Here is an 18,788-nt window from a genome sequence, read left to right as displayed (position 1 = left end):
CTCAATGTGCTGCGCACGCTCTCTGAAATGTTATTTAGCATAAAATCGTCAGGACATTACATAGGACTACACTCTGTTGTCATTACTCGATGATTCTATCTCACGACTAGGCTTTCCTGCAAGAAACCGCTGGACCCTATGCCACACCGTTGACCAGGGATGCTGCAGAGAGTTGTCGCTTTCTCCCTGAGATGATCCTACAGAACTGGAAGATGCCGTGTCATCCTCCCCAAATGCACCCACACGCCCAGCTTGGATAAACGCCTTGAAATCGATGACTAGTGATTCTTCTATTCCAGAGTCTTCCAGCCGCTGTAGACAGCCGAGCCAGGCGGCGGCTGCCGGATGGAGGAGAGCGAGACGACGAAGAGTCTTGGTGTCATCCCACCGAATGAGGGCAGTGCAAGAGGTGAACAGATTGTCAGGCTCATGCAAGTATTCCAATGATTTCTGGCGTATATGAACACCCAAATCTTCGGATCCCAGCCCGGTGATGATCAGGCGCAAAAATGTCCGTAGAGCACTATTGGCGATCTCTGTACGCAGTTGTTCAAAGAGACTCGATACAAAAGAAGCCAATGCCTCGTTCGTGAAAGAAGTGTGCTGGAAAAAATAGGTACCGAGTTCATGGGTAGGATTACGAAAATCCTTCAAAGCGATTCGGACAGATTTAGTGGCCAGTTGCGGCATGCACCAATTTTTCTCGAGGATTGATGGATGAGGGAACGTGGAATTTAGAACACGAAAGAACATCGTTAAGGCAAATGTTTGCTCGTAAGGGGTTAAAGGACGGTCAAATTCAAAGGACGAGATCAGTGTGTATAGAGATATCAGGACAGTTGAACGATTATCGATATCGTCCAGGGGGACAGCAGCTGTAGCCTTGTCCGGTGATGCAATACCCAGGAAGTCACCAATGCCTCGCACTATCTTGATGAACAAACTTTGATTAGAAGTAAAGGGAGAGACGGGCATGCTTCGCATAGAGCGTGAGCCGGCCATGCTCAAGAGAAGACGGAGTCGCGAATACTGATAGGAAAGTACGTCGCTGTCATTCTGGCGGAAAATGATGGGCTCAGAACGCATGTGACGGTGAAGTATTTCCTCAGCGACATATATGTACAAAGACCTCTGAATCGCCATCCGAAGGGTCACTTCGCCATCGCCGGATCCGTAGGAGATTTTCATTCCGAAAGTCTCGAGGGCATAGGTAATGGGAACATAGTGGGCCTTCCAATAGAACGATGGTATCACAGTGAACAACATCTGCATTACTTCAAGGTTATCAGGGACGTAGTATGAGACTTGCTGAAGGAGGTGTGCCCATACTATGGGCTGTAGGTGAAGAGCTGTAGGGTCATTGTCTACGGCTTTCAGGTTGGATATGACCAGTTCCCGGATCTCCTCTCGAGAATTTGGGTGAATACACAGAAGCTCTGCGTAGAGGGTAGGGGAGAAGCAGTCTTTGGCGGGTTGTGGCACTCCAAGAATATCAGGAGAGCTTGTGAAGCGGAGCTTGGCTCGAATGAGACGGTCCACTTTACTTTCGTGCACAGATACATCTGGTTCGCGAAGAAGGGGTTCAAGAGCTTGAGTACATGCCAAAGGGACATTCGTATGGTCTATACAGCACTTGAAAGAATCCACAGACTTGAGCGGCAAAGCACTCATGGATTGTATCACAATGTTCTCCACGCTGGGATTCGACGACACGTTAATGAGCCAAGCAAGTGCTTGCACATCCATTTCGTCGGCAGAATTGTCGACAGCCGTACGTTCAGCCTCCCTTAGTGTGCGAACGGTGGAGATCCCAGGAGTTCGCCCCATATAGGTGCAGAGAGAGAATATGTATTGTGACAGCGGAGTCTTGTAAGGGCATGAGGGATATAAGATCGGAAGGAAGTTGGTGACAATGTAGGCGGAAAATGATATAAACGTGATTGCTCCAACAACACTGGCAATAGACACGCGTAAGGGGATGATAAAAAGAACCAGTCCCACAAGGAATACAGCTAGCGATGCGCTCATCAGGACAGGAAGGAGTCCAATGATGAAATCCACACGCCATTGCTCCAGACCCATGTAACGGAATTGACGTACATGGCATCTGTCGCGCAGTGTTCCCGATGGTACAGACAGGTACTGGTGGATCCACTGCTTTGTCAGAACAGCGAATAGGGCAGTCGTGAGACTCAGCGAGAGACTGGTGAACCACAGGCCATTGACCCACGAGTCGGATGCTGAGGGACGAAAAGCGAGGTCTGAACGGGGGACGTCATTTACGAGGGAACCGTTCGATGCCGAGCGTTGGACATTGATGAGCTCGATTAAAAGTGAAGTAGTGACCTCACCGTAGTCAACCTGGAGGCTCTGTGATGTCTGAGCGACAAATGTTGTGACAACTGCTGAGAAAAGACCAGCCTTTTCTTCTATCAATGAAAGGATTCTCAATTCCTAAGCAATTGTACTCACAAAGACGAGGAGAACATCTAGCCTGTCTCTCCACCCTTCCGCCATCTCGCCATCAGATGCAGCACATTCTTCGAGGTATGTTCTCCACACCCTGGCTGCTGACCCCAGCTCATCGTACTGCTTATCTTCTGGGAATTTCTTTTCGTAGTCAAATGGATCATTCCCTAAGCTCTTCATGAGACGGGCGGCCATGGAAGAGAAGAATAGATGCACCTTTGTTGATATACTCAGGACGCTCCATGCCCATTGTCCTGCGCCTTGACTTGTGCCGTCGACGGCAGGGGTGGGGCGTCAAATTCTCGGCCTCTGGACCATGATCCTGGGAGATATGAGGAGTCCTTGAATGACGTTCATCCTCAGAGGCATCGGACGCCAATGAATGACTGTCGTTCTCATAGTCCTGGACAGTAGAAGGCATGGATGTTAGGTTGGAAACCGCGTGTAAGACGCATTCTTAAGGGTCTACATTCCTCTCCCACGGTCAGTGACGAGGTCCTCACCAAAGTCGGCGTTTTGTTACTGGAGAAAACACCGGCAACCGTGGACGCAGAGACCACGATGGTTTGACGACAGAACTTTGAGTAGAGTCTAGGCCCAACGCGTGGAGCTTGTTCCCGGGCACGTGAATTTCAACATTTTCGATCCCCCATCGGACCTTCCTGTTGTGTGCTATTTTGTCATCGTTGCACCGAATGTCGTTTTCTCCGTTCTCTCTGCAAGCTTCCGCTTCAATGTTCAATGATTTACATAGGATCAAGAGACTAGTATTCGAGGATGGATTTGCTGCATGCAATCTGGCAAAGAATCCGGAATGAACGTAACAATGGCGTCCTGGGTGCGGACTGCGCTAGTAGAAAAGAAAAAGCAGATGCTATCCAAGGTTTCATTCTAGACTGATAGGACCTTCCCGCCCTATGACAAGTCGTACTGGTCTTGCGTGTAAGATTATTCTGCTTTCCATGAGCTACTATAAGCATTTGCTGAATGTTGAATGTTCCTTTAGATACAAACATCTATCGTGCTCATGTGACTGTAAACACTGAGAAGTCTCTCCCGAGTCGTTCGCAAAGGGGGAACCCGCGGGTCGAATGTTCGTGAGTGGAAGAGGGATTTACCTCGTGTTCGATCTATATCGAGGGGACCGAATTGAGATATCGAAGCGCTCACGTCTCTTCGCTAGGGGCTGTAATCCCATGCACAAAACTGGCACAAAGAGACAAGGGCCAGAAGAGACGTCGTTAACCGCGTCTTACAGTTGACTTTTGAGACGGGAACTACGTTGAGCGACTGAACGTGAGCACTCTTCTGTTTGTTTGGAGTGCCATTCACAATGTCGGAGACTGGCTGTATGCCGCCAGACGCAGTCTCGGAGGAAATCTCATGAAACAGGCGGTACCAGTTGGCACAGATACCCCTACAATCACACCTGCCCTTGTGTCCAACCCCAATTCAAACCGCGAATCATCAATGACCACTTCAATAAATCATCCCTTCGTCAATGGTCTCGAGTTCGACCCATTCAAAGATGAATCTAAATGCCGAGCAAGATGGTTTTATACTTGTAATGCAAGTCCCATGATATCATCGAACAGAAATACCAGGCGATCATCTTATGGACCGCCGAACCGCAGATCAAGGAACCAGAAGAATCGCAGCGCGGTAGTATTCTGATCTTAAACCACTGGCAGCCATTCCGAACATATCGCTGGTGAGAGGAACCTCTTGGGGCAAACATGGACCTAGTATCCGTGACGTGCACTACTTGGCCATGTCGTATCTCCTGTGACCGGACAATGTATACTGTAGCAGATGCGGTCAATGTGAGTCTGACGAAACAAAAATCGAAGGGGCATCCCAAACAAACTGATCGGACTTGGGTTTCTTTAGGTTTCTTTGAGAGCTCAACGTCATACCTGCTCTTCGCAATCCAGTATTTAGCTGCTGGAATACTATGCACACCACTGAACCTGTCTTGTCCAAGGTAAACAGATACCTCCCGCTTCTCGCGATCTCATGAGGAAGTTAACAAAGCCGGGCCTCCCGGGACTTGTCAGCTTATACACAAGTGGTCGGTCACTTCGACTCTGAGCTTTGATCAGGTAAGTATTTCGATTGATTCAACGATTGATCTCCCCCATTCTCCTGCATCACAGTGTTTTGTAGAGTATTCCAGCTGGAATACCATCATGATAGTGATCCCTCCTTCACTGTCGAGGCACACTCGCGAGTAGCTGTGTTTGACAAAAGGGAGAATATGGCCCACACTCGAGATCCTGACTCAACAGATTCCTATGATAATAATATCGCAAATCAGAACCTGACGGCGCCCTGTCTCCGCTAATTCACCGGGAAAGGAACGCTAAATCAGTAGCCTTCTAGAAAATGTCACCGACGTACTTAAAAAGCTCCCCGGAGTATCATTGTCAATGTAAGTCGCCTTCACTTTCGGGCTGCACACTGCACGCGATGACTACCACCACAGTCTACGTTTCTCCAAAGCCAGACTTCTTCGTGTTTTTCTGGTATCGAAGTTTTATCGGTCTTGTTCACTATGGCTCTTTGGGGTAAGACAAATTTCTGAGTCTGCAATCTTTCATTGCTTAATACGAACTTTATAGGAGTATCCTGCCTGCAAATGTCGGTGCCATCTTCCACGCATGCAGGTCACAACTGACTCACATCGCTCCCTATCAGTTTTCTGTACTTCTTCAAGTACGATTCCACGCCGAACCCATTGAACTCCTTCCTACGTTAACGATTGTGTATGTACAGCAAACGGAAAGACAGCCACTGCATCCGGTGTTTGGTAAGAAATCCAGCTGTTCCCGCCACTGCTAATTCGTAACCACCCCTTCTTCCTCCTGTAGGTTATCTGGCTCTGGTCAACGCGTTTCACGGGGTTACACCGCAATAATTTTTTGACGTCTTTGATTGAATAGGTCTATGGATACAGTACACCAAGGCCTCATCGTTTCTGGAGGTAAGTTAGTTTTGTCGGGCGTTTAAATTGAAGTGAGCGAGTGTGTGGGATCTCTAGTGTACAAGGCAATACGTGACAACGCGACAGCAAGTACCGATTATATTCGCTCGTATGTTCTTTTGGATCAGAGAATGATTGGTCCGTGCTCAAGTGTCCCGGTTCGACAGAGAATATCTGGTCAGTGTTTAATCACTTTCGAATGATTTTAACCTCTCTGACTTGTCCCAGATTCAAATCCTTTTCACGGTTAGATAATCTTCTTCAAGATTCCTCCTATACCTCACACACTTATCGCCTCGCAGATTCTGGTCACCAAACCGGCTCAGGGATTTTTTGCATATCGAATTTGGATATGTAAGACTCGGACTATGTCGCTTTATGATGATGGCATTTAACGTCGCTTCAGTCAGTGATAAAAGCAAACTTATCATTACCTTCCTCGTAAGTGCGTCCACTCGGTGCCTTATTCCTTGAATCCTTAACGGCTCTCGCAGGTACCTGCTATCCTATTCCAACTTGGTGCGTGATGTTGGATCTTGCATTTACATATACTAAGGGGCCATCTAGTCGATGGAATCAGTAAGTGTAGAAGAACTTTTCTTTCCCATACACGGAGCCCTGATCCGCTGTGTAGTATTCATGGTTATCAAGTAAACCCTCCTCGACTGCTTTCACTTACCACTTGATTTAACAGTTATTTCACAACAGCCTTCCAGCGACGGACAAACTGCCATTTACCTCTACTAGCAAGGTCAGATCCCAGAATTTAGATTAAACAATTGTCACGAGTTCTCTGTCTAGGGTGTCGCCATCGCGTATTTCATCGACGGTGCTATCATAGATCTGTTTATCGCAATCACGATATGTATATGCCTCTGGCGGAGGTACCTTCGTTTTGGTGGTACAACCAACAGGTATGCACCTCCGAGTCGATCCCTCTTTCCCCATCTAACCGCCATTCCCCCTACCAGGACGTGTTCCATAGTCCATCGGCTTATCCTCTTCTCTATCAACATGGGCACTTGGCCAGCCGTTTATAGCCATCATCACTTTGGTCATGGTATCATTTGACACTCACTCACTACTATCACCGTGCTCAACACTAAGGCTCTAGTTAATGGTGTACCCGATGTACTACCTCTACGCGGGGCTTTATTTCTTCCTTTCATCCGTCTACTGTAACACAGTGCTTGCATCGATCAATGCGCGACCGTATATTCAAAGTTTGACTGACGGACGAGATATCTTCATCCCAAAGGTGCATTTAAAACTGATACTTCTACAGGGTTCTCATTCAGAGTGGAATCATTTTTTGTAGGAATCTGGTATTCAATTCGCTGCGGATGTCTCTCAGGTCCGCGATGAACTAGAGTTGGAGTCGTATAAAATCGACCTCGAATTGTCCAGAGTTTGAAAAAAGTCGTTGCTCTTTAGACAGGGAAGCTTAGTTAGCTATATCATGCATTGCATATCCTTGAATACCAAATCATAGAAGGTTCGAATATCTCCTGGCATACCACTTGGAAGTTCACCACGAACATCTCTAGACTACTCATGTTCAAGAAACGACGTTACAATTTATGATTCATTCACCGTCAGTTACATAGCGGGAGTTTGTGATGGAGGATATCCGATATCTCAAGGGAGTTAAAATTGGGGTGAGTCTCGTAGAGCTGGTCCATCAGCCCAGTCACGATCATCAATTGGGATACACCATCTTCCCGAGGTCAGCTTGCGATGGATCCAAACGTAAGATGATTGGTTTGTACTTGGATCCTACACTTAGTCCTGGGGCACCATCCGAGGTTATCTGTTATATCCTTTCGTGACATCAACGTTTGATTGTTCGGGTGGGCTCGGTAGTGATATACTGGCTCTGAGTGTGAGGGAAGCGAGGGGAGCAGCTTTTCGGGGATAAGTCGACAGGAAAGACTCCCAGGTGGCGGACTCGGGCCATAGTTCCTTTTCCTGTTTCCGTCACCACCCTCGCCGGTGTTTTCCTCGATGTGTAGCCAAGGTGTATGCGCGGTGCTGACCTCACACAAACAGTTACGACAAAAGGCATCCTACGCCTCGCCTTGTTGTCCAGGTTTATTTGACCATACAAGACCAATGGCCTGTATAAAAAACGCGACGTCGACCCCAAGTTGCACGACACTGTAACACTACTTGAAGATCCCACGAACAGCAAGTTTGTTGAGATGGCCTCTGCACTGATACACGAGGCATCAGGTCTGCATTCTCTTAGCTCTAACCCTCTCGCGGACCTTCAATTTCGAACAGCGGTACCTATCGCTCTGGGACCAGATATTAGGTGGCGGAGGTGCTCGTCCAGCTGCACCACGCAGAGTAGATTTTCATCTCCCGTTCAGCGAGTTTGTGCAGGAGGTCCAGCTGCTCTGCACATACGCCAGGATAGGATTTGGGTATGCGGATGCGAGTGTCGGGGGTGGCGGTTTTGTATGATTCGACGCGATGGCAATCTCCTCCCAAGGCTTGTCTCACTAGATGAGGACAATCTCTTCACCCGGCACAGGGAAGAATTTAAGGAGGATAGTATGATGTCTTGGAGCGTGTGTTTTCGGTATATATGTTGGCTTTACTATGAGCTGCGTGTTGAGATCTGAGACCTAGTACACATGGTGGAGAATCTGCATAAGTCTGGGTTAGCGTCCACCCAAACCGAAGTTTGTTTACCATCCAGTAATGGGCGGGCGTGTCAGGGCAGGCAGAGCTGTTGACGTTAGCGCCAGAGTCCTTGCACAAGCCATGAAAAAAATTTCAGGTGTTACGCGTAGTGGGGGTTGGACGAGAACGGGAAAGTTATGAGATGAGAAGACCTCTCAGCAAGGCGAGGGAAGCAGAATTATGGATGTAAGTGGATGACCCGGGGTGCGCACGCCGGGCCGTAATTCCCTTCTTGACCTTTGCTTGTCACCATGCACTCTGCGTACCACTCTCGCTGATGTTCTTCTCGAAGGTATTGATCTCATCGGCTACGACACAGAACAACTCTCGGTAGTTAAGACAAAAGAGGATCCCACGTCTCGTTGGTCTTTGGTGCGTAGATCCCTTGTTGTCCAAGTTGTTGTATGTATAATACCTTTGTTCAGGTTCAACACAAGACCAATGGCCTATTTAAATCAATAAAAAAACACTCCATCTCCCCCAATTTCACATGGCCACACGACACGGATACGCTCCAGTAACCCCACTCGAAGATCCCATGAACAGTTTCGTTGAGATCGCTTCTGCGCTGATACACGACTGCATCGAGCACCACCAGGGCCGGGGAACCCTCATATCCCTTTCGATTCAGAGCACCGACCTCCCGCAGCGATATCAGTGCCTGTCCCAGCTAGCAGAACTCCGGGACCAGACATTCGATGGTAGGGAGCTCCGCCACGTCCTCCGTCAGGTTGCAGAAGAGTGGAACGGACGAGGGAGGAAGGGGAGGGAAGGGAGATTTCATCTCAGGTTCAGCGAGTTTGTGAGGGAGGTTCGGCAGAGTCTGGCCCTGGGTGACTCGGTTGCTTTGCGTGGACACCAGGATAGGATCCGGGCATTTCTGGGTGTTCCTCAGGGAGGCCCGAATGATGTGCGCACTGATAGATGGCAGGCAGTGGTTTTGTATGATGTTTTGCAGGGGCTTAACGCATTGTTGCATGGGCGGCGTAATCATGGGAATATCCTTCCGCGGCTCATTTTGCTGGACGAAGACAATCTCCTCACCCCCAGGCACCGTGAGGACTCGGACTTGGAAGAGCTCATCATGGCACGAGATGTGATCTGTGGGATCCTCCCTGGTCCGTCGATCCTGACGTTTGAGACTGCAGTGCGAAAGTTCTTTGTGCCTCTCCTTGTAACGAGGGACATGAACAAATTCTGTGAGTTATCGATGTTTAGTTTGGTATACTGAGTTGACGACATGTAGTTCGGGAACGACCAGAGTTAGGACGGCTGTGCGAGCGCGTGGCGTTTGGTGAGCGAGATGCTGTGGACGCGCTTGATGAGGCGCGTCAGGTTTTACGCCAGGTCGTGCAAGAAGCTCCCAATTCACAACCACAGCCACAATCGTCTACCCGTCGTCGTCACGCTGAATCTCCTTCGCACCCTCCACCGGCGTCATCGCCTTGGTACAACTCTCCACCTGGCTATCAGTATCAGCCCCACCTATTTCCTACCATCCCCTTTGACCCCGATCACCCTCCACCAGTGCCCCCTCCTTTCATCCCACCTGACCCACAATTCGCATCCCACTCTCAAACCGGACGATTTACTTATTGGGTCTGACCAACGTGAATCTTTTTGTGTAACGATAACTTATATTAATATTATTATAGAGTTTCTTGAAATACTACTGAAGAAAGTCGCACTTCCATCCACTTGCGATTCCTGTTATGGATTACGCCAATCCTGTCTCGGGTCCGGCTGTTTGAAGAGCTAGTAGTCGATTCTATTTTGAGCCAGGAGCCATGTTTCAACGTTACTACCACCATTACCCCTATGCCTTCGCCTCTCCCTCCAAATCCATTCGACCCACCCTCCCATGAACACGCAGCATACGAATCCTGCCTCACCCTCGAAGTCTCTGGTCCTTGGGAGACTTCTGAATCTGTGGCCATGTTCAGGTTCAGCCCACAAGTCATGGCTCGAGTCCTAGGTTACGCACTTATCCATCACCCTTCGAGTTCTATGGCCATGGGGCGAGAGATATCAAGTTGTGGTGATAACGCCAAGTTGATGGCGGGGTTGGGGTATTTGTATGTTATGGGCGTGATTAGGATGTGTACGTCCACGTCCTGAGCCCTAGTAAAGATGACGATGTTCACTGCGACCAGTCAAAAAACATCCCAAGGCATCCGTTCATAGCTCCCAACCAGAGTCACCACCAGACAGCATCCTTCCAAGTTTGCCGCAATCTAGTCCAAGTGATGCGAAAACTCTAGTGAGCAAAGAGCGCTGTTCAGGTTCTCCGAGTCAGGTTTTGGCGTGAGACAATTATCGGTGTATACTCTCAGGGAACATGGACACTGCCAGTCTTCGCAATGACCTGACAACGATCTATTTAGCTGCTGGGGAGAGGAAGACGGATATGGAACCGGGGCATATATTCAAGATGCAGGACCAGGACCAGGGCTATATAGGAGGAGGACTGATAGATGCAGTATGAAGAAAAGTTCGTCTGTTCCTCTTGTATACTTACTTCCATCTAATCAAGTTGCTTAGCTGAGTTGGGCATCTTCTGCTTCTACCGTTCTCGAGCGACTAGCCGGAAGCTCAGTCCCAGAGCTCAATCAGAACAAGGCGGAGAATACCTTCACGATATCGCCTAACCTCCATGGTCCGTTTGACTGGCTCGGGATCTCCCTTCATCCAATCGATCAGGTAAAATGCCACAATTAGTTTCAAGTTTCTTCTTCCTTCTAAAGACGAGATCTACATAGGATAGCAATACGTACGAAATCCACACCTACCCTCCCTCCGAGAATGCCGAGTACGGTGTCTCCGACAGAGTGATCCTCACTGGACAGATCCCCCTTCCCAGCCGTCGTTATCTCGTGCTCCACGATGCTTGTGCGAAGATTGTGTATCTCTCAGGTGCAGGGGAGGTCATGGAGCGGTTGTTCTGGGATATGGGGAACGCACGGGTCTTGGCGGAGGGTGGGGGGGACCGGGGTCTTTTGGCTTTGGCCCTGTTTCGTTCCAGCAATTTGTAAGAGTATACACGCAACAGTTGTCGTAAGTACCGTTCGGGACTCTTAAACAATCAACATCGACTGCATTTGTAGGCCCACCCATCATTCTGACTCCACTTTGAGTCAACTTCAACGAGATGTCCCATTCAGCGCTTGTCGCTTTGACAAACTATGAACTAAGGCGACATCTACTCCGCAACGTGACCAGTAGGTACGATTCCCTAGAAAAGACGTAGTCAAGGCCAAAAATCAAAACGGTTTAGATCACGATCACCAACTATGTGATCTTGAGTGCAAGTTCGGACGACCTTCGAACACCAGGAAAAGCGACTATCACGGCAGAGTAGAGAAATGCGGATTCTACAAGCATCCTTCCAGCAGCACCGCCTCACCTTCGCAGTAGCGAACAGCTGAGGTATGAGAGAAAAAGACGGGTCCGTATTTGAAGGGAACGTCTGACAATAAGAGGTGGCTATGAAAGGAAAGCTGGCACCGGACATCTTTGTTGGGCAGGGATGTAGGGTTGGCATCGGGAGACCAGATATCGGAGAGGCACCCAGAAAGGTCTAGTGGATTTGCCGAGAAGCGAGCGGGAATGAATTCATACACTCTTTCAACTACTAAATATCAATACTGCAGTGGTTGGGTGTGGAATATACTGGAGACGAAAAGGCAGATGTCACCCTTGGATCCATTGAGGATTTCATTCCCAAGAAATGGGGCCTTCCAGCCTATGACAAGGAACTTTCGTAGTCTTGCTTTCATTAGATTGTTATGTGTGTATTCTGCGTTTCACACTCGACAATTACCTTACTAACTAAAACTCTATTTAAACACATACAGTATCTTAGTTATCGATGCCCGCCAAGAAGTTCCATTTCAAGCAGCTATGACGCGAGTAGCCTTCTTCGACAACTCGTTGACCTTAGTCGATTCTCAAGGAATCATTCAGAAACTCACATCGATACCCTCCTTTATAGAGATCAAAATTCGTAGGGTCACTTCTCTCGGGACGTGCGCATTCCGCTTAGCTCATTGGTGCTTCATCTGTGTAAATGTGCTGCGCACACTATCTGAAGTAATGTTTATTATGAAATAGTCAGAGGATCACAGAGACTACACTTTGGCATTATAACTCGACAATTCTATCTCCTCATGACTAGGTTTTCCTGCAATAAATCGCCGTACCCTACGCCACACTGTTGACCCCGGATGATGTGGAGAATCAGCATCTCCTTGAGTTGGTTGCACAGGATTGGAAGATACCGCGTCATCGTCATCCTTTCCAAATGTGCCCACACACCCACCTTCGATAAATGCTTTGAAATCGACCACGACACCAGGTATAGCATCGCGCAGAACCCATGGCTCTTCCAGGATTTCAAAGTCTTGCAGCCTCTGTAGACAGCCAGACCAGGCTGGGTCCTTGGGACGGAGGAGAGCGAGACGACGAAGAGTCCAGGGATCACCATTCTGAATGAGGGTAGTGCAAGAAGTGAACAGATTGTCAGGCTCATACAAGTATTCCAGCGATTGCTGACGTATATGAATATCTAAATTTTCAGATGCGAGGACGGTGACGATCAAGTCCAAAAATGCTGATACAGGGGGAATGGAATCCTGCGTGCGCAGGTGTTCAAAGAGACTTGATACAAAATAAGCCGCAGTCTTGTTGGTGAAGGAGGTGGACCGGAAGAAATAAGTACCCAGTTCATAGGCATTAGAATAACTCCGTGAAGTGTCTTCCAAAGCGTTTCGCACAAATTTGGTGGCCAACTGTGGTGTACACCAGTCTTCGGGAAGGAATGATGGGCGAGGTGACGTGGAATTCAGAACACGAAGGAAAACTATCAAGGCAAAGTTTCGCTCATGGAGAGTTAAAGTATCGTCGAATTCAACCGACGAGACGAACGTGTATAGTGATTTCAGGACAGCTTGACGATTATTGTCTAAGGGGACAGTAGGTATGATGTCACTGTCATACAATGGAAGTGGTTTCCCGCCTAGGAAGTCACCAATGCCTTGTATTATCCTGATAAACAAACTGTCATAGTCAGGTGAGGTGGAGATGGGCATGCTTCGTATAGAGGGTGAGTCGGCCATGCTCAAGAGAAGACGGAGTCGCAGATCCTGAGAGGTGAGATTCAGGGGGGGCATGAAGCGTTCACCACACATTTGAGGTATGACTTCGGCAACATATGGGTATAAAGACTCTTGAATTGCTGTCCAAAGGGTAGCCACGGCAGTATCTTCGTCAAGGATTTTTATACCACTACACTCAATGAATCGAGTAGGAGGAGTAAAATCAACACTCCAATACGATAGTGGTATCATTGTGAATAATATCCGCATCACTTCGAGATTATCAGGATTGGATGGATAAAGCTTCTGAAGGAGACATGCCCATACTATGGGCTGTAAGCGAAGAGCGGTAGGGTCATAGGATCCGGCTTTCAAGTTGGATATGATCAGTTCTCTGATCTCCGTTTCACAAAATGGGCAAATAGACAGAAGGTCTGCGTAAATGGCAGGCGAGAGGCATTCCTTGGCAGGTAGTGGTATTCTATAATAAATGGGCTGATCCGCGAAGCGGAGATAGGCTCGAAGAAAACGATCCACTTGACTTTCATGCATGGAGATATCTGGTTGGTAGAGAAGGGATCTGAGGGCTGTAGAACACGCGCGAGAGATATGGGCTATATGGCGCTTGAGAGAACGTACAGACTTGAGCGGCAAAGCACTCAAAGATTCTATCACAATCTTCTCCACGCTGGGGTTGGATGACATATGAATGAGCCAAGAAAGTGCTTGCACATCTGTTTCATCGGCACTAGCATCCACAGTCACACGCTCAGCACCTCTTAACGTGCGAACCACAGGGAGGCCAGAGGTTGACTCATGGGGTAGCCGCACCCAGAGTTTGAATATCGGAGAGATCAGCCAGTTGAAAAGGCCATTATGCAGGATATAGGTGTAGAGAGGGAATATATATTGTGACAATGGAGTCTTGTAGGGGCATGAAGGATATAAGATCGGAAGGAAGTTGGTGACGATATAGGCCGAAAATGATATAAACGTGATTGCTCCAACGACACTGGCAATAGACACCCGCAAGGGGATAATAAAAAGAACCAATCCCACAAGGAATACAGCGAGCGATGCACTCATCAGGACAGGAAGGAGTCCAATAATGAAGGCTACACCCCATTGCTCCAGACCCATGTACCGGAATTGACGTACACGACATCTGTCCCGTGGTGTTCCTGACGGCACAGACATGTACTGGTGGATCCACTGCTTTGTCAAGACAGCGAATAGGGCAGTAGTGAGACTCAGCGAGAGGCTCGTGAACCACAAGCCATTAACCCACGAGTCGGACGTTGAGGGTCGAAAGGTGAGGTCTGAGCGAGGGACGTCATTTACGAGGGAACCGTTCGATGCAGAGCGTTGGACATTGATGAGCTCGATCAAAAGTGAGGCAGTGACCGCGCCATAGTCAACTTGGAGGCTCTGTGATGTCTGAGCAACAAATGTCGTGACAACCGCTGAGAAAAGACCAGCCTTTTCTTCTATCAATGGAGGAATTCTCAGTTTCAGCAATTGTACTCACAAAGACGAGGAGAACATCTAGACCGTCTCTCCACCCTTCCACCATCTCGCTATCAAAGGGAAGGCATTCTTCAAGGTATGTTCTCCATACCCTGGCTGTTGGCCCCAGCTCCTCGTGCTGCTTATCCTCTGGGAATTTCTGTTCGTAGTCAAATGGATCATTCCCTAGGCACTTCATAAGACGGGCAGCCATGAAAGAGAAGAATAGACACACCTCTGACAATATACTCAGAACGCTCCATGCCCATTGTCCTGCGCCTCGATTTGCGTCGTCGACGGCGAGAATAGGACGTCAAATTCTCGACCTCTGGACCTTGATCCTGGGAGATATGAGGAGTCCTTGAATGAGGTTCACCCTCAGAGGCGTCGGACACTAATGAATGGCTGTCGTTCTCATTGTCCTGGGCTGCATGAACAGAAGGCATGGGAGTCAGATTCAGCGTTGTAAGGAGCTGTGTATGGCGGCTTCTTAAGCGTCTACATTCCCTCTCCCACGGTCAGCGCTTGAAGTCTTCATCAAAAGTCGTGATATTTTTACTGGAGGAAAGGTAAGCAAGTATGAACGCAGAGACCATGGTGGTTTGAGTGAAAGAAGGTTTTCGGAAATGTGTGAATTTGAAATCTTCCAGCGGATCAAGTCCAAGTAACTGTTGTAGCGTCAGCTTCCACCTTGCTGTACCATCTTGTCGTGCTCTGGTCGCTGATATCTATCCTGGAATTGTGCCAAGTTGACTTCGACATGTCTCTCTCCCAAACTTCAACATTTTATTTCGTGAGTCCATCGAGAACGGTGGAACTTTACGTGCTATGGATACCAAGTCTCATTTAACAGCGTCTGGATCTACATCTCACTGGATTTTTCCTGGATTATTGATTGATACAAAAAGGATACTAATCGAGTAGCCGCGTTGAACGGCACCATACCGAACCCACATATCCTGAAGGCTGATGTACTAGTCTCGTAAACCAGACTCAACGATCCGTATGAAGAAAAGTCGTTCAATGGATGTAAGTAGATGTGTGTTACTCTTAAATAAATTATTATTATTAATAAACATAGCTGGAGGAAGGCTACAGACATCGAACTAAGCATGCGCAGCAATCAATGTATCATTGCGACAAACACAGCGCCAAACCTAAAAGACCCCAATCCCCCCCCCATCCTCCGCGAAGACCCGTGCATCCCCCACATCCCAGAACAACCGCTCCATGACCTCTCCCGCACCCGAGAGATACGCAATCTTTGCACAAGCATCGTGGAGCACGAGATAACGACGGCTGGGAAGGGTATTCGTCGTACGGTAGGGAAGACCGTACTGCGCGTTTTCGGAGGGAGGGTAGGTGTGGATTTCATACATGTTGCTGCTATCATCATATGCAGATCAGAAGCGAAGAGGAAGAGACTTATTGCAGTCACACTTACCTCCTCACTGGCGATTGGATGAAGAGAAATCTGGAGCTGGTCCCATGGACCATGGAGGTTGGGCGATATCGTGAACGTATTCTCCGCCTCGTGAATGTCCTGGACGAGTGAGATACTGGCTAGTCGCTCAAGAACGATAGCAGCAGAAGACGCCCAACCTAACTGACAAGCAACTTAATTAGATGGAAGTATATGAGGGGGAAAGACAAGACAAACCTTCCTCCGCGCCGCCTCCGTCAGTCCTCCTCCTATATACCCCTGTTCCTCATCCCCAGTCATCTTGAAGATATAACACAGCTCCATATCCGCCTTCCTCTCCCCAGCAGCTAAATCGATCGTCGTCAGCCCGTTGCGAAGGCTGGCAGCGTCCGCGTTCCCTGAGAGTATATACCGATAGTTGTCTCGCGCCAAAACTTGTAGCCTCAGCTGAGAACCTGAACAACGCTCCGAGTCTTTGCTTACTAGCTTTTTAGCATCCTTTGGACTAGCACCGGTGGATTGCGACAAATTCGAGGGCTGCGATATCGATGCTGTCTGGCGGTGACTCTGGTTGGGCCAGTACCGAACCCTTAACTAGTCGCAGTGAACGTCATCATCCTCGGGACTCGGGACGCGGACGTACACATCCTAATCACACCCATAACATACAAATACCTCAACCCCGCCATAAACTCGGCGTTATCACCACAACCCGACATCTCTCGCGCCATGACCATAGAAGAGCCTGGGTGGTAAATAAGCGCGTAACCCAAGACTCGAGCGGCGACTTGAGGGCTGAACCTATACATGGCCGCGGGTTCAGAAGACAGGTCCCACAGATCAGAAGCTTCGAGGTTCAAGCAAGATTCGTATGCTGTGTGCTCGTGAGAGGGCAGGTCGAACAGGTTTGGTGGGAGGAGCGAAGACATGGTGGTGGTGTTAAAGGTAGAAACATAGCTCCTGCCTTAAAATAGAAGTTGCTTGTCGGCTACTCGCCACCGTCGATGTCTGGCCGTCGAAAGAGACAGAATGGAAGGACGAAATGGACGACGTTGAGGTGTGTTTTGGTGGGTTAGTGGGGACTTGAGGGTACGAGGAGGTAAGAGGGGAGCGACCTCGACGATGGGCGTGACGTCGACGAGCCAGTCTTTGTCGATAAGCGACGCCGACGGTGGTGACGAGGAGGAGGAGGCATTACACCGAGGTCACGGTCGCAGTCCAAGTTTGGGTTTGGTCACCGCTGTCTTCTTTCACCGCCACCATGTCCTCCGAATTGTAATCTCTTCCTCATCCCTATGAACGCCCCAGAACCTTCAGTCAGCTATTTCTCAGTGTATTCTAGCAGCTAATACATCCCAGGAGTTGCTATATTCATTGCCGAATGCCAAAGAGTCCTGGAAAAGTCAAGGAGCACTTTCTCTTTGCTTTTCAAACCGACATTCACCAAAACAATATATTACGGATGCAGCAAGTCATTAATCTGGATTCTGTTCTGTTCATCGTCGTGACGTCTTTCAGCGGGCACGGAACAAATTTAGGTACGGTATCAATCATATCCTACGTCGTATAACCCAAATCTCTTCCTGGTCCGACGTCTGCAAGACTGCCACGCTGCAGTGCATGCACAGGGAATCCCTCGTATCATCCATATCAGTACCAGAGTCGACCAGGAGATCGCACCTGGTACAGGGAACAAGCATAAAGTTGAGAGATTGGCAGCAAAAGTGTGAACTATAAGCAAAAACGTGTATTATGTGCGTTTGAGCTTGGGCTACCAGTCGAGTGCTAATGGTATTGCTAGAATGACATGTAAACCATTATCTGAATCTATCACACACCCTTCTCCGACGCGCCTGTGTTTTTGGAACCAAAGTCAGATCTAAGTCTCGATCTTAGGCTGCTACTTAAGTGTGCCTCAATTAATCGATAAGTGGCCAGACTCACACGTAGCAGTGATATACCCGTTTTGAAGACAGTCGAGTTTTGTGCAGGATACTGATGATGTGAATACCGATTACTCAGTTCAAGGACCCGATCCAACGATAACGATGAATGCATGTTCATTCCCAAAGATTACCGTCTGGCGTCTATGGGCTGTAAATACCATACTCGACTATTCGAATGACTCATCTCCATCGACCCGGGCTTGCAAGTTACAACTCGGTCATGGTGGGGTGAACGATCACCGGCTCCCTCCGCATCAGAGCACGCACCCGCATTTTGGCTTAGACGTTGGTCTCAGCCCATCTCACGCTTACGATCAACCTTCTTAGTCTTGCGAACATACTCTTTCTGCAGCTGTTGCCCCCCCGATTCTCGATATCCTGTGGACCTGTATTATAACACCCTACCAGTCTTCCAATGGTCGTCCTACCGTGTCGTAGTGAACAAGAGCCAATATGTCGTCATTTGAGATGTCAAGAAAATGTTAGCTTGACTTGAGGGGATAAAGCACGGCTTACCTTGGCGAAACCAGTCAATCTACATCAATGGAAAGGATTTAACGGCGAGCTGAGACTTTAAAAGAGCACTCATTAGACATTAGTTAACCAAGTGAAAATACTCAATTACCGTGAGCTTACTGTCGCCTCCTTCAAACCTCCTTGAAAATCCTTGTCTATCCCGC

The 18,788-nt window shown here is 48.5% G+C and overlaps 9 protein-coding genes across 9 annotated transcripts; 5 read left to right on the top strand and 4 right to left on the bottom strand.

Moving 5' to 3' along the window:
* Window positions 1–8: 8 nt before the first annotated feature.
* EV420DRAFT_1554362 (uncharacterized protein) lies at window positions 9–1,984 on the bottom strand. The gene has a single exon (XM_060473605.1). It carries the CDS (start codon window positions 1,825–1,827, stop codon window positions 67–69), a length of 1,761 nt encoding a protein of 586 aa, XP_060329075.1. The 5' UTR covers window positions 1,828–1,984; the 3' UTR covers window positions 9–66.
* Window positions 1,981–2,649, bottom strand: EV420DRAFT_1272464 (uncharacterized protein; the record flags this gene model as incomplete). The annotated part of the gene is made up of 2 exons (XM_060467699.1): window positions 1,981–2,421; window positions 2,473–2,649. Coding segments are annotated over 2 exons (618 nt in total), but the record flags the coding sequence as incomplete, so codon positions are not given.
* A 1,993-nt stretch (window positions 2,650–4,642) lies between these two features.
* Window positions 4,643–6,883, top strand: EV420DRAFT_577637 (uncharacterized protein). The gene is made up of 19 exons (XM_060482653.1): window positions 4,643–5,036; window positions 5,091–5,109; window positions 5,167–5,184; window positions 5,245–5,278; window positions 5,340–5,353; window positions 5,412–5,452; window positions 5,510–5,561; window positions 5,620–5,629; window positions 5,681–5,698; window positions 5,755–5,806; window positions 5,859–5,893; window positions 5,947–5,971; window positions 6,020–6,031; window positions 6,087–6,102; window positions 6,161–6,203; window positions 6,254–6,366; window positions 6,424–6,512; window positions 6,567–6,710; window positions 6,771–6,883. The coding sequence occupies exons 1-18, from the start codon at window positions 5,024–5,026 to the stop codon at window positions 6,632–6,634; spliced, it is 672 nt and encodes a 223-aa protein (XP_060329073.1). The 5' UTR covers window positions 4,643–5,023; the 3' UTR covers window positions 6,635–6,710; window positions 6,771–6,883.
* A 1,470-nt stretch (window positions 6,884–8,353) lies between these two features.
* Window positions 8,354–9,601, top strand: EV420DRAFT_1554304 (uncharacterized protein; the record flags this gene model as incomplete). The annotated part of the gene is made up of 3 exons (XM_060473604.1): window positions 8,354–8,512; window positions 8,566–9,339; window positions 9,387–9,601. Coding segments are annotated over exons 2-3 (740 nt in total), but the record flags the coding sequence as incomplete, so codon positions are not given.
* On the top strand, window positions 9,187–10,165 carry EV420DRAFT_1554297 (uncharacterized protein). Its single transcript, XM_060473603.1, has one exon. It carries the CDS (start codon window positions 9,444–9,446, stop codon window positions 9,897–9,899), a length of 456 nt encoding a protein of 151 aa, XP_060329071.1. The 5' UTR covers window positions 9,187–9,443; the 3' UTR covers window positions 9,900–10,165.
* On the top strand, window positions 9,959–11,172 carry EV420DRAFT_1644783 (uncharacterized protein; the record flags this gene model as incomplete). Its single annotated transcript, XM_060477690.1, has 5 exons — window positions 9,959–10,241; window positions 10,294–10,422; window positions 10,474–10,619; window positions 10,682–10,840; window positions 10,900–11,172. 5 exons carry the CDS (start codon window positions 9,959–9,961, stop codon window positions 11,170–11,172), a joined length of 990 nt encoding a protein of 329 aa, XP_060329070.1.
* A 1,038-nt stretch (window positions 11,173–12,210) lies between these two features.
* EV420DRAFT_577435 (uncharacterized protein) lies at window positions 12,211–15,449 on the bottom strand. Its single transcript, XM_060482652.1, has 3 exons — window positions 14,975–15,449; window positions 14,762–14,925; window positions 12,211–14,712 (listed from the first exon to the last, which is right to left on the bottom strand). The coding sequence occupies exons 1-3, from the start codon at window positions 15,183–15,185 to the stop codon at window positions 12,268–12,270; spliced, it is 2,820 nt and encodes a 939-aa protein (XP_060329069.1). The 5' UTR covers window positions 15,186–15,449; the 3' UTR covers window positions 12,211–12,267.
* Window positions 15,450–15,729: 280 nt separating this feature from the next.
* Window positions 15,730–17,151, bottom strand: EV420DRAFT_1765589 (uncharacterized protein). The gene is made up of 5 exons (XM_060480833.1): window positions 16,806–17,151; window positions 16,675–16,756; window positions 16,400–16,640; window positions 16,184–16,345; window positions 15,730–16,133 (listed from the first exon to the last, which is right to left on the bottom strand). The coding sequence occupies exons 1-5, from the start codon at window positions 17,089–17,091 to the stop codon at window positions 15,897–15,899; spliced, it is 1,008 nt and encodes a 335-aa protein (XP_060329068.1). The 5' UTR covers window positions 17,092–17,151; the 3' UTR covers window positions 15,730–15,896.
* A 253-nt stretch (window positions 17,152–17,404) lies between these two features.
* On the top strand, window positions 17,405–17,986 carry EV420DRAFT_1554273 (uncharacterized protein). Its single transcript, XM_060473602.1, has 3 exons — window positions 17,405–17,700; window positions 17,765–17,916; window positions 17,964–17,986. The coding sequence occupies exons 1-2, from the start codon at window positions 17,544–17,546 to the stop codon at window positions 17,890–17,892; spliced, it is 285 nt and encodes a 94-aa protein (XP_060329067.1). The 5' UTR covers window positions 17,405–17,543; the 3' UTR covers window positions 17,893–17,916; window positions 17,964–17,986.
* Window positions 17,987–18,788: the final 802 nt, after the last annotated feature.

Source organism: Desarmillaria tabescens, assembly GCF_030435595.1.
Source record: "Desarmillaria tabescens strain CCBAS 213 chromosome Unknown EV420scaffold_25, whole genome shotgun sequence".
Classification (NCBI taxonomy): domain Eukaryota; kingdom Fungi; phylum Basidiomycota; class Agaricomycetes; order Agaricales; family Physalacriaceae; genus Desarmillaria; species Desarmillaria tabescens.
This window is presented reverse-complemented; position numbering and strand designations above follow the sequence as displayed.